Source organism: Pezoporus wallicus, unplaced genomic scaffold, assembly GCF_028554395.1.
Source record: "Pezoporus wallicus isolate ANWC-B61680 ecotype Strahan unplaced genomic scaffold, APGP_CSIRO_Pwel_v1 contig_7265, whole genome shotgun sequence".
NCBI classification, from domain to species: Eukaryota; Metazoa; Chordata; class Aves; order Psittaciformes; family Psittacidae; genus Pezoporus; species Pezoporus wallicus.
The window spans coordinates 780749-794763 of record NW_026635568.1 but is presented as its reverse complement, the minus strand read 5'-3'; the positions used below and the strand labels follow the sequence as shown (position 1 = coordinate 794763).

At 41.4% G+C, this 14015-nt stretch overlaps 1 protein-coding gene across 2 annotated transcripts; it reads right to left on the bottom strand.

Annotated features, from left to right (window-relative positions):
- Positions 1-14011, bottom strand: GPN1 (GPN-loop GTPase 1). 2 transcript variants are annotated; one of them, XM_057396868.1, is made up of 14 exons: positions 13858-14011; positions 13688-13781; positions 12702-12741; positions 11944-12010; positions 10669-10706; positions 10062-10140; positions 9859-9953; positions 8776-8821; positions 7580-7726; positions 3978-4060; positions 2146-2185; positions 1349-1439; positions 795-905; positions 2-480 (listed from the first exon to the last, which is right to left on the bottom strand). In XM_057396868.1, the coding sequence occupies exons 1-14, from the start codon at positions 13948-13950 to the stop codon at positions 389-391; spliced, it is 1116 nt and encodes a 371-aa protein (XP_057252851.1). In that variant the 5' UTR covers positions 13951-14011; the 3' UTR covers positions 2-388. The 2 variants fall into 2 exon arrangements, with proteins under 2 accessions (XP_057252852.1, XP_057252851.1); XM_057396869.1 differs by lacking the exons at positions 11944-12010; positions 12702-12741; positions 13858-14011 and having other exon boundaries at positions 1-480.
- Positions 14012-14015: the final 4 nt, after the last annotated feature.

Genomic DNA, 14015 nt, shown 5'->3' with positions numbered 1-14015 from the left:
TAGACTGATGAAGTTTCACAGCAGATTTCACTTGTGTCCTGGCTGCAGCAGACACCTGTCTGCCCAAGGTGAACAAAATGCATTTTTGGAGACCAGAAAGTACTCTAGATGCTCTCAACAGGCACATCTAAAGAATGTGGAGCAAAAAAAGGAGTTATCTGGTTCCTTCAGCTTCAGGAAGTCCTAGTGGCAGATGGCCAAACGCACAGTCAGTTGGTTACAATACCTTCAACTTATATGACCAAAAGTTACTGCAGGGAGAAAGACAGAAATGTATCAGAGGAAGCTGTTCATAGACAGAAGACTTCATGCATGGTTCCATGCAAGTTTATGCTGTTCCTTTACTTTTAACTCCATCATAAGGGATTCCAAACCATTTCTGAAGATCTCATTTGTTTGGGTTGCTGCTTTTCTGGTATTTCACCCGCGTTTCTTGCATAAAGTTTCTGAAGGCTGGTTCTTCATGACTCTCCTCAGTAACTGGGGGAGAAAAAAATCCACACTTCAGTACTATTTCACCACATGTTCTACTGTTACTGAAGAAAGCTAGTCAGGCTAGGTAGAGCAACACATTACGTCTATTTGATCTTCAATTTCATTACTTTCACAAACATTTTACTGAACTAAGCATTGCAGCTGGGCTTCTGCTACATATTCAGACACCTATATTTAGGTGACAATCTTTGCTTATTTTCTAGGCTCCCAATTCACTCAATCCAGTTAATGAAATACAGAGGATATTTCCCGACTAGACAGGCAGTTTTTAGATCAGATCAGATCCTCTATTCCCTTACCTTCATGGTCAATATCATCAGTATCACTCTCCCTCTCTTCTTCTTCTTCATCAAGAGTTCCTCGTGTTAGGATCAGCTCGGAGGGACCCATAGCAGAAGCATCATCAGACCCTTGAACAGAAACAGCTATACATGAAACAGCAAGCCAACAAGTAAGTTTGTGCCTCAACAGCTTCTATTTGCACATAAACACAGCAGTAAATGTCTCCTCTAAAAGGACAGAAAGCTGCTTGTGGATTACAAAGATGCAGAACAGACTGCATGAGCACCATACTTAACCTCAAATAAGGCAACAGTTCAACCAACAGCAGAGCTTTCTTATTTCTAATTTGACAGTTTCACCACTTTATCTACATGGCAGGGTTTCTTTCCATGTGTGTGACTGACATAAAGAGCTAAGTCTAACCCCACAGGAACTAAAGCTCTACTTGTCCTTCCTAGCATGAAGCTGCTTCCATGCTTTCGCTGTGAAGACAGAAAAGCACTAAGTGACTTCTCAAGGCAGACTCTTCAGATGACTTTTGCAGTAAACTTGTATCTTCCTACTAACATACCTGCAAGTGTGTTGCCCTGCACACACATGCTTCCCATGTCCTTCCGCAAGTGTTCCAGCTGCTCCTTCTTTTGTTCATTTTGAGCTTTCTCCTGTAGGTACAAAGTTACATGTGGATTTTGAGTACAAAATCAATAGAAGATTCATCTCACCCAATTTCCCCTAGCCAGAATGCAAAGTAAGTAAGCAGGTCTTTACATTACAACTAAGGTTACATGGAACTTTTGGATAAGCATGGAAAGCAACCTCCAGCCTGATGGGCTTCTAGAACATTTCCAGCAGCATCAGGAAGACAAACTCAAGTGAAGTTGTGCCTGCAGAGAACTGTCCTTTGGACAGCCAGAGCTCTAGGTAATCAGAACGAATGACTTTGGTACTGCAATTCAGTCATCATTATTAACTGCCTAACTCAAAACAGTATCTTTCGCTGGTGCAAAGAGATACTGTGATATTCCCAACAAATCACTTTGCCACGTTTTTTAAAAAGTCTCTATCATTCTGAATGGAAGATATAAAAATCTTTCCCAACCATTTTCTCACAATTTGCCCAAATAAATTATTAGCATTAACCCACTGTCGAACATCTGATTTAAAAAAAAACATCTTTATTTTTGTGAAGATATGCTCCACCACATCCGGGAAGAAAAACCAGATGGTGAGCTTCAGAACAGGATTTTTTCCCACAATGAGTATGATTAGTAAATGAAATGTTAGATCCTTCCAATAAAGAAGCAATTGTGTGCATAAAAGTGAAACCAAGATACACTGCCCAGGTATATAAAAGTTAAAAATACCCACCAGTGTTTTTCTCAGGCGTTCATATTCTGGACGATATTCTCTGAAAACACAAGTAGAGTACATTCAGTGTGAACTAATACATGACATATTAAGTAAGGATCATCTTGTTTCTACCCCAAAAAACAATCTTCTCTAGAAAAGTTCTCTTCATGTTTGAAGGACATTTCAGAAAGACTAACAGTATTTTTACCCACATTTGGATTCTGAAACCAATGGATGCAAAATAAGTGAATGTACTTCATTAAAATAGCAAACTTTTCTCATACTATCTTATTAGATAAGAAAAACCATCTCAAACATAGAATCAACCAGGTTGGAAAAGACCTTTAAGGTCATCAGGTCCAACCATTACCCCGGGGCTGCCGAGACCATCACTAACCCATGTCACAAGACAACTGCAGGGGCAAAGAGGAGCAGCCTGAGCACCGCTCCATGGAACACTCCCTTCCGCCTCCCTAGGGTGACCCACTTGTATGCGGGCACCACACGCAGGCAGCACAGGGGGAGGAACCCACGTCTCAGAGCATCCCACCCGCACCGAGCGGTGCCCAGGGCAGAGGCTGCCAGGAGCAAGCCACTGAGGTAGTCATTTCACTGCTGTATCTGATCAGCAGATTTATCACTCTAATCACAGACACGACTTTCTCTGCCAAGACTTGGGTTTCCTAAGACAGCTCAGTGGGAGCTCATATAGCAAGACTGTTCACAGACTTCCAAACTATTGTACTACTATGGGACCTTTGAAGTATTTCTCTAATGAAGTAAGGATACCCTCTTCTTAGAATCATAGAAGAGTGTGGCATGGAAGGGACCTTCAAAGATCATCTGCTCTAAGCTCCCTTGCCTCTCTCGTACACTCCCTTTATATGGTGAAAGGTCACAATATGGTCTCCCCTGAGCCTCCCCCCTCTCCAGACTGAGCAACCTGACTCTCTCAGCCTTTCTTCATAAGATAGATGTTCCAGAACTGACTGTTTTCATGGCCCTCTGGAACAGCTATAACAGGTCCATGTATTTCTTGCTCAACTGTGGGCTGCCGCGCTGGTCACAGTGCTCCAGGCATGGTCTCAGAAGAGTGGAGTAGAGGGAGAATCCCCCCCTCGACCTCTGGCCACATTTCTTTTGATATGGTGCAGGATACAATCACCTTTCTGGGCTGCAAGCACACACTGATAGCTTATAGGAAACCCTTAACTAGGGTTTCATTATGTAGGCACTGTGTCCCAGAATAACTTTTAGGTTATGCAGTAAAACTCCTCAACACCACAAAGGAGACATTTGGGGAGTAGGAGAAGCAGCACCAAGAACACCCTACTCAGATACTCCCAGGCCCATCACAGAAGAGCCATCAAACCATTAAAGAACCATCTCAACACGCCCAGAAGAACACAGGGACAGGGTTGCAGGCAAGGAATCCAAATTAAGGACTTGGAGGAATCCTAGCTCCTCCCAATCAGCCCCATGGTCCTGGCATGAGATCCATCACCATGCCTTATCAGGAGCTCTCTGGATCACCTTGCAAGCACAGAGGGGTGGCTGACTATGGGTGCGGAACACATTATGGGATGCAGGGAAAGAGCACATTTAGAGAGTAACAAATGTGGGAAATTCAAAGGTAAGGGAATAAAAGGGTCTTTTTCTCTGAAGAGTTAGGACAAAAATCCATCACCAAACAGTTCCTTCCGAATGCTGCTTTCCATTCTGACTTTTGCATTGAAGTTTGTTATAAACCCTGAACTACATTGGCTGCAAAAAGTGTACAGCCCTTCAAATCAAAATCAGTAACTTCAACAAGTCTCCACTGAGTCAGGGACCAAAGGTTATCACCTTACCTTTCATATTCATCTACAGCTTTAGAGAGCTGAACAAAAAAATCATCCAGTCCTGTGCCGACCACAGAAGAAACACCAACTACCTATTAAAAAAAAAAAAACATATATGAGAACTGAAGAGAGTTGAACCAAGTTCTTAAGTATCTGTTCAGAGCCAGCATCATAAAAAAAAAGAACACCCCCACCCCCCCTTCCCCAAACCCCGCCTCACTAGAAACCCCCCAGGGGAATCTAAAGATACCCATTTAATCATCACAGTGGCATATGAGAATGTAGTAATACTTCCACTTCTGTCATTCCTACTTTCAACTTCTTTCTCCACCTGATGTTAATTCTTGTTATCTCCATTTTTTGGTTGGTTGGTTGGGTTTTTTGTTTTGTTATGGAGGTGTGTGGGTTGGGTTTTCTTCCTTTTCGCCCCTCTATTTAACTCAGGAACCTGGATTTTCTTGTCCGTTTTACAAATTTTACCACGGAGAGGGAAGCAACAGCTAAAAAACACTACTTACTCTGTACCCATCCTTATACCTCCAATCTCACTACCCCCCAAAAAAACAAAGGTAAGACAATATAATGGCTAAACATAATGAAAAAGATAGAGCAATTTAAAAGAATGATCAAGTCTTTCTTCTGTTTACTTGGTTATTTTTAATAATCCAAGTTCTCATTCTGAACTTTATTATAAATGCTGCAATATCAGTGTACTAGAATTAAAGAGAAAATAGACCACAGAAACTGGCTTTTTGCAGTTGAAATTCTGTCCAATACTTTGCATTTAGCTGAAGCAAATTTGAAGAGGTACCCAATTCAACCCTCAGAACAGCAAGAGATGGAGATTTTAATCAGTTACTATGTAATCAGTTACTATATTCAAAATGCACATCTTTCTAATTTGAACTTCTCTGTCATTACACTTCTGGGCACTTGTTCAGCTTTTATTACATCAATTATCTAAAAATGTCTTTAATTAAGACTTTTATCTGCCAGTACTTGGTGACTCGTTGTCCTGGTTTCATTGTGGTACTTAGTTGCCAGCTGAGCTTCAACCACAACATCCTTAACAATCTTACATCCTCTAATGAAAATTCTCCCACTTTTTAATAAGCAAAACGGTCTTAAGTACTCTCTTTCAAATGGAAGACTTTTTTTCAAGCACAGCCTTGCATCTTATCAAAAATACAGTAAATATGTAGACAATCAAGCAGTCCAAGGATTTTTAAGCAACAGTCTAGGCATTGTGCAGATACAAATATTTATACTTTCATTGCTGTCGTGGTTTAAGCCCAGCTGGTAACTCAGAACCTTCAGCTGCTCACTCTCTCACTCCCCACCCCTTCTTCCCCCCACTCCCAGAGGGATGGGGAGAAGAATTGAAAGAACGTAACTCCCATGGGTTGATATAAGAACTGTTTAGTAACTAAGGTGTAACACAAATCACTACTGCTACCACCAATAATAATAATGATAAGGGAAATAACAAGTGAAGAGAATACAACTGCTCACCACCTGCCAACTGATACCCAGCTGGAACCTGAGCAGTGATCTAGCCCTTTCAGGTAACTGCCCCCAGTTTATATAGTGGGCATGACGTGCTGTGGTATGAAATACCCCTTTGGGTAGTTTGGGTCAGGTGTCCTGTCTCTGCTTCCTCCTGGCTTCCCCTCCTCCCTGGCAGATCATGAGACTCACAAAGTCCCTGGTCAGGGTAAACATTACTTAGCAACAACTAAAACCATCGGTGTTATCAGCATTGTTTCCAGGCTGAAAGTCAAAACCACAGCACTGCACCAGCTACTAAGAAGGAGAAAAATGACTGCTACTGCTGAACTCAGGACAGTAGCCACCCCTTATTCCATACCATTCATGTCATGCTCAGATCTCACATTTTTCCAAATCCCAAAATTTAAGTACAAGCTGCCTTCTACTCTATAATCCTGCTCTCCAGTCTACTGTTCTAACAGATTTGACATGCATACAAAGATTTGGTTAGCAAATACTTTAGTCCTACATGGCACCACTACAATCTGTTTTGAAATACTGAATACTGTTCCACATAGGACACTTACAGTATTGTTTTGGCAAAATTATCATTATCTGTATGAATGGAATCACTTAATTATTTTCATTAGCTTTCCTGTAATAGCCACAAAACCAACTGCTTGTTCCTGTAAAAGCTGATGAAAAACACAATTAACTGAACCCTTTTAGCACAGATTACAGGATCATCAACGCCCTCTCATGTACAGTGTTTTCAGAGAAACTGAATGGATTCGTCCTCTCAAACCCCAGTAAGCGAGGAAAAAAAAAATAACACTTTTTGTTGAGTCAGCAGAAATAAGAGGATTTGTTTGTTTCTGAAGCCCTTTCCCTTCTTCCTACATAGTAAATTACCAACTATACTTGATACTTTCAGAACAAGGAAAATTGTCTCACATGTGAGACACTGGAATACAGAACATTACCAATTACCAGCCTATCTTAGCTTTCTTCAGGTGACTAATTCAGTACTAAATGATTCAGGTTGCCACTCAGTGCGACAAGCAACTCAAGTTACTTTATGTTCAAATCAGCAAGTCTTTGCCCCCAAAATGCAAGGCTCATCAACAGATTTCAGCTCAAAAGAGTGGTGGCAAAGCCCTTTTAGAGAAGGGCAAAAGGGTTAAGGTGAGAAGATACCTCTGACGATCATCTAGTCCAACTTCTCCTGCTCAGAAAGCAAGACTGAATAGAACAGGTTGCATAAGATCTTGCCTGAGTGTGTTCTGAGTATCTCCAAGGATGGAAAATCCACAATTTCTCTGGATCACCTTTTCCAGGGCTCAATAAGTAAAATTACAGTAGTTCTTTTTTCCTCTTCTGTTTGAACAGTTTCCTGTATTTCACTTCATGTCTACTTCCTCTTGTCTTCACTGGTGTCGTGGTTTAAACCCAGTCAGGTAATTCGTTCGCTCACTTCCCCCCCTTTTCTTGCCCTCCCCCTGCTCTCGAAGGGACAGAGAGAGGAGAATCGAAAAGAATGCAACTCCCACGGGTTGAGATAAGAACAGTTTAGTACCTAAGGTATAACACAGATCACTACTGCTACCACCAGTGATAATAATGATAAAGGAAATAACAAGGGAAGAGAATACAACACCTCAGCACCAGCCGACCGATAACTTGCCCCCCAAGCCCGACCAAGCACTGACCGATACCTCCTCCAACCCTGCAGTCTCCCAGCCCTTCCGGCTAACTCCCAGTTACATCCTGGGCATGACGTGCTGTGGTATGGAATGCCTCTTTGGTCAGTTTGGGTCAGGTGTCCTGTCTCTGCTTCCTCCTGGCTTCCCTTCCTCCCTGGCAGAGCATGAGCCTCACAAAGTCCTTGGCCAAACCAAAACATCGCTATCAGCTCTGTTCCCGAGCCGAAAGTCAAAACACTGCACTGCACCAGCTACCAAGGAGGAGAAACATGACTGCTACTGCTGAACCCAGGACAACTGGGAACTGCTGAAAAGAGCCTGGCTCTCATATTATCCCACCAGGTATTTATATACCTCAGTGATACCAATGAGCTTTCTCTTCTCCAGGCTTTTGAGAGGTAGTGAAAGGAAGATTCTTACCTTCAGTGAACTGTAAAATTCATCCAACACTAAACTCATAGAACGAGTCAGGTTACTGACATAGGATGTCTCTTGATTCAGGGCATCCTGAAAAGTCTCAAAGTCCTGCATCCATTCCACTGCAAAACTGTGGTCAATTATGTCAGTCTAGAAGAAGAGAAAACTTTCAGAAGTAATAATGATGAATTCTTAGCCATAGGTTTTTAAGTGCACAAATAAAATTTCCATCTTAAATTTACTTTCAAAGTACTGATCTTTTGAAAATATTCAGCCCTCGTCTGAAGTTTTTCAAGCTCTGTTTGTATCAAACCAACTGCTTGAATACAGGAAGAAAAGACAAAAAATCTCTATCCCAGTTTTAAGAAGGCATGTTTAAGGAAACAATTGCAAGTCTAAAAGCTTTATGGTTTACTGAAAGGGGGCATCCAAAAATTTCATACTGTAAAAGAAAGTTTAAGTTGTAAATATTAGAAATAGTGTGATTGAGGACAGACAAGACAGTCCTCAGTGAAGATTACATGCCTTCTTGATTGGCCTGGGGATTAGGAGGGAGAAGGAGCCATTTCCACACCTGATATCAGCCTAAAGGATCTTTATCAAATGTGAGCTGTGCTCTGACCTAAAGAATTATAATCTAAATGAGACAGTGGACACAAGCAGGTGAGATGGTTCCAGAATTTTACATGGATTAGTATTCAAGCAGTCTACTGACAGATTTTTAGTGTCACTGATCAGGACCAAACACCTTTAAGTTTTGCCTGCTACAATACATGGGACTCCTTCCTCAAAACAGGCAGGTGTTACACAATTCTCACTGTAAGTCTGCTGCTGAGTAGAAATAATTAATGATTAAGACAACTGTTATGAGAAGGTGGGGGTCTGTAAGGCGGATTCAGTGATGAACTTACCCTTATGTTACAAAGTTAAATTTCCTTATAGCTTTGGGTTACGGTGCAAAACATTTTTCAAATTGTTAGTATTATCTCAAACTTGAATGTTTGGGTGTAACATCCCTGATTTTTCTTGAGCATTTATATACTAAAGACCCTTTTAGATTCAGTTTTCAGTTTGCAGCTCCCTCCCAGCCTCTCTTTTCTAGAAAAATCTATTGTTGTAGTAAGACAAAGACACTACAGCAAAGCAAGCTAAACAGAACAATGTTCCACTAGGACACAGAAACCAAAGCTTTAACTTACTTTGTTCATGACAACAATGAAAGGCAGCTTTGTCTTATACAGGATACTGTGGGACACACACACAAAAAAGTGAAATTAATTTAAATCTCACTAGAACAGCAAACAAGCACAAGGCAGACCAGACTTGTGCAAAACTGAATATATTTGATTTCAAAAGATAATTATTTTCCTCCACATCAATTAGAATGTAGTTTTTACCCAGAACCTGCTTATCATAGGTGAACAAAATATGCTCCCCAGATGTCAGCATGCATTTGTAAGATAGAAAATTTCCCACACACTCAGTTGATTTTGATTACTGTTTTCCATGACTATCAGATCTGTTTTTAACTCTCTTCGCATTTTCTAAATATTTTTACTCAAATTTTAGGTTCTGAGATGCTATTTGTGAACCGAGCAATGAATTCAAGTAAGTCAAAACATCTGTAAAGCAAAGTTACCTTGAAACACTAGCTTACATATTCATTTCACTGTATGTATTCTAGCATCTAGATCAACGCTGTCAGAAATTGCAGCATCTAATGAGACACCTTATGCATAGTCAGCTTTTGACCTTGGTACAAGGATTGGTAAGTTTTTTAAAAATCTTTTACCAACATTTGTGATGAATTATGACAGCTCTAGATATGCTGATCTTTACATAAGTATTTAGTCCCTGGTTTAACATGAAGACGGGTCTGTTGCTCAGCCGGGGGAAGAAAAGGCTTCAGGGCGACCTTATTGCAGCCTTTCAGCATATAAAGCGGCTTGTAAGAAAGATGGAGACACAGACCAGAGCAAGGAACGGTTTTAAACTGAAATAGGGTAGGGTTAGACTGGACATAAGGAAGACATATTTTACAATGAGGGTGGTGAGACACTAGCACAGGTTGTCCAGAGAAGCTGTGGATGCCCCATCACTAAAAGCTAACGGGGTTTTGAGCAACCTGATTTAGTGAAAGATGTCCTTGTCTGTTGCAAGGAGTGTGGACTAGGTGGTCTTTAAAGGTCCCTTCCAAACCAAACTATTCTGTTATTCCCCTCCAAAGTTCCAAAGAGACATAGCAATCAGAGCACACAGACTGCAGTTTCATCTTTTCTTACCTGCAGGCATACAGCATGTTGGACATAAAGGTAACAGGGTTAGTACTGCGAGAGGTGTCCATCACATAAACAACAACTGAAGGAAAAGAAGAAGCCTGGAAATACAAAGTAAAACATACTTTGATTAGAAGTACATGCTGTTCAACAGCTATTTATTTCACACAGCCTCTACATGACTGTCAAGTTATGTAGAAAGCACTTACCAAGGCCTCAGTTATGATGGTTCCTGATGCTGACCAAGTGAACACCTCTATTTGCCCTGGTGTGTCAATAAGAACATACCTGGTAAGAAGTCATCCCCCCCAGAGGGAAAATTAGTTAAGCAATAGGTCCTATTCCAACTAGATTACCACAAGCACGTAACAGCAAATGACATGATTATTCTGTTACAGATCAGGAAAGCTTCTCCCAGACAGTGACAAGATTAATGGGCATGCTTGAAAAATTCCTGTATGAATTTCGTAACTAAGAAGCACATACTCCCCTCAGATTCTATTAATGTTAAAGGCTTCAATTTGATAGACACTTAGTACTGCAAACTCTTCAAAAGAAGAATTATTGCCTGTTTGAACAGCGCATGAAATTACAGTCTACTGGAAGACAAGAAAAGCAGAACTGGAATCAGCAGACATTTCTTCAGTGTATCTAAAGAAAGTCTAGTTTATCTGCTTTAATCCTATGACCTTTTCCACATCACATTCATGCCAAAGCTGAAAAACAACTAGAAAACACGCAGAGCGCATTTTCAGGATTTGACATGTTTTTCCCACACCGATCCCAGAAAAACTGAACTTGGCAGAATGTACTCACTTGGATGCATTTTGTCTTTTTTCAATAAACTTCATCACCTGATTGAAAAAAAAGCATAACTTGTATTTAGGCTCACAACAGGAAACTTTCATAATAATTTCCTAACTGTAACTGCATTAACTTCCACACCTGCATGTACATATCAAAAGAAGATCAAAGTCTTTTAAAGCTTTTCAGTGTGTGAAAATGCCCTACTAAGAAAGGGTGGAAAATGCCCTAAGACTGCACAGGTCAAAGACAATCCTGATTTTGTTTGTGTTTTCATACCCAACTAAAGAAATGGTGTAACAATGCAGTTGTTCCCTAGCTTTTTACTAAGAGACTGGGCACTGATACATAAATTCCTACCTCAGCACTGATTTAGCATTATGATTTAAGAGAGCAATTATCAAACAAACCCAGGAAAACTTAACCCCTTTCTAGAACTGAGCTTCCCTACTTCACAAGCACAGCATCCACATGAAAGACCATGGTGCAATAGAACAGGTATGTACAAAGACTAAAGAATGTTTTGCACTGTCCTGGGTTCAGCAGTAGCAGTCATGTTTCTCCTCCTTGGTAGCTGGTGCAGTGCAGTGTTTTGACTTTCAGCTCGGGAACAGAGCTGATAGAGATGTTTTGGTTTGGCCAAGGACTTTGTGAGCCTCATGCTCTGCCAGGGAGGAGGGGAAGCTGGGAGGAAGCAGAGACAGGACACCTGACCCAAACTGAACAAAGAGCTATTCCATACCACAGCACGTCATGCCCAGGATGTAACTGGGAGTTAGCCGGAAGGGCTGGGAGACGGCAGGGTTGGAGGAGGTATGGGTCGGTGCTTGGTCGGGGACTGGGGGGCCGAGTTATCAGTTGGTTGGTGGTGAGGTGTTGTATTCTCTTCCCTTGTTATTTCTATTATCATTGTTATTATTGGTAGTAGCAGTAGTGATTTGTGTTATACCTTGGTTACTAAACTGTTCTTATCTCAACCCGTGGGAGTTGCATTCTTTTGATTCTCCTCTCCGTCCCTCCGAGAGCAGGGGGAGGGCAAGAAAGGGGGGGGAAGTGAGCGAACGAATTACCTGACTGGGTTTAAACCACGACATGCACACATGGAAATTTTACTTTTAAAAAAGCTGAAAAACTGAAATATCTCAAATGAAAGCTAATGCAGTTTTGCTGCACTGTAAAACACATGGTTCTGTACAGAGAATATCCTAACTCCAAACACACAAACCACCCCTGTAGTCTCCCAGCACAGTATCCATAGCACACTATCACATAGGAACAACCTCATACCTGATCAAATCTTGTAGCAAAAAGATTAAGAGAGGTCACTATTCCACCATTTGGGCCCAGGCCGTATCTAGACACTGCATTCAGGAAAGCAGACACAGTAAAGCAAATAATCCATCTATGTACCAAACTGAAACTTATACATGGATGCTTTGCTGGTAACTCTAAATCACACAACAGCCAAAAATCAAGAATCATATCCCCCACCATCTTCATCCCATCTAAATATTAAATGTAATAGTCATGATAGCAAATCAAATCCAAACACCATATATTATTTTCATCTGCACAAGCTTTTACTTAGGAAACAAAAGACCTCCATACCCTTCTGAAGTGCAGTCATTTTACTGTAACGTTACTGCCACCAAACTACAGTGCAGCAAAAGCTAAAAGTCCAGCGACTGAGACTCAGAAAGGTAACAGTACTTGGATTATGGTCAAACAATGTGGAAAACTGTTATATATTGTATATGGTCAACAATGTTTTGTTAAAGCATGAGGAAAAGGCTGCTGGCTTCCGCAAAGAAAGATAAAAGCTCTTCAAAAGAACAGGGAACAGGAGCATCAGATCTGGTAGAACATTCGTTTCTAACCTCACATGCAAGAAACACGTGGTCAAAAACTACTGATCTTCACACAGTATTCTACATTACTGCAATCCACACCACCTCCTGCATCCTTCATCAGAGTGTGCAGAGGTGAGAGGCTATTTTCACAAAATCTGAGACTTCAATCATCATTATTTAGACAGAAAAGGATACTGTTTCATGACTTCTTTGTACTTCACAGTATCCCTGATATCTAGAAGAGAAAGAAATATAAATAGTGTTAGGATATTACTTTTAAAATATCCTTCTTCATCAATTTGCTGACAGATGAAAGCTCTTTTAGCAAGTCTCCTTTTGTCTCAGTAATAAATCTAGCACCATCAGGAAAAATCTCCCAAGTAGAATAAAATCTCATAGATTAGCTATGCTCTCAACACACACCTGAAACCCAATGTAAATCATGTGAAACACCACCAATTTAAGTATTTAGCTGTAACTGCTTCAGTTGAATTTTATTCTCAGCTAATCAAGACCAGTTAACAAAGTATATGTATCTAACTATGTTACTAGACATCCACCACTGGAACAGATACTCTCATTATTCAACTGACATCAATAAAACAACTTCTGTGTCAACACTACCTTTCTTATCCTCTGAAGAGAGTGACAAACTGCATAAAGTTTAAGAGACAGGACCCTTAGAAACCTAAAGATTATTAAGCCCTTTGGAACGGCTAAGCATAAAGTCTGTTCTATTAACGTATTTTCTCTAAAATCAATGCCTTTTAAAGTACACATGCGATGGAAGAATGCCTTTGATCCTAAATTTAAGGTTGGTAGGAGAAAGGATTTAAATTGAAATAATTAAAAACCAAATCTTTAAGTCCTTCTTATGTTAGGACTTGAAATCTCTTAAATACAATAAAAACAAACCTGCTGCCCCATCCCTAGCAGTGTTCAAGGCCAGCTTGGACGCAGCTTGGAGCAACCTGCTCTAGCGGAAGGTGCCCTGCCCGTAGCAGAGGGCTACAACTAGATGAGATTTAAGATCCTCTCCAATCCAAACCATTCTGTGGCTCTAACCAAATACCTCACACACCCCACCGCTCCCTCACCCCAAGAAACACGTGAAAAGCAGCATACTCAACATAACTTTAATTACGCATCGCAAAACCACGGGATAGGGCAGGCGGACTCACCGATGTTGGCGGGGAAGGGCAGGTCGTGCACGGCGGGGTCCAGGTTGATCACGTAAGGAGGGCAGAGCTGCCCATGCAGGTGCACCGCGAGTCGCTAAGGAGACACAAGGAGGCGTCAGGCCCCGCTGGTGAAACCATCAGCTCCCCATAGCCCACCGACCGCCCCTCACCTGTACGAAGGTAGTTTTCCCAGAGCCGGCCATGCCCAGGACCAGCACGCACACCGGAGCCGCTCCTGCCTCCACTTCGCTCGCCGCCGCCATCTTCCCAGCACCCACTTGTCCTTCCGGGTTGCGGGGAAGACGACGGGGGCGACAGGGCGGCCGCG

Excerpts from the sequence above, each read along its gene's own strand:
- GPN1 (XM_057396868.1), bottom strand. The coding sequence starts at position 13,950 with ATGGCGGCGGCGAGCGAAGTGGAGGCAGGAGCGGCTCCGGTGTGCGTG. Across the intron at positions 13,782-13,857 it reads GGAAAACTACCTTCGTACAG|CGACTCGCGGTGCACCTGCA; the intron begins GTGAGGGGCGGT and ends GTGTCTCCTTAG. Across the intron at positions 4,061-7,579 it reads AATTTTACAGTTCACTGAAG|GTAGTTGGTGTTTCTTCTGT; the intron begins GTAAGAATCTTC and ends TTTTTTTAATAG.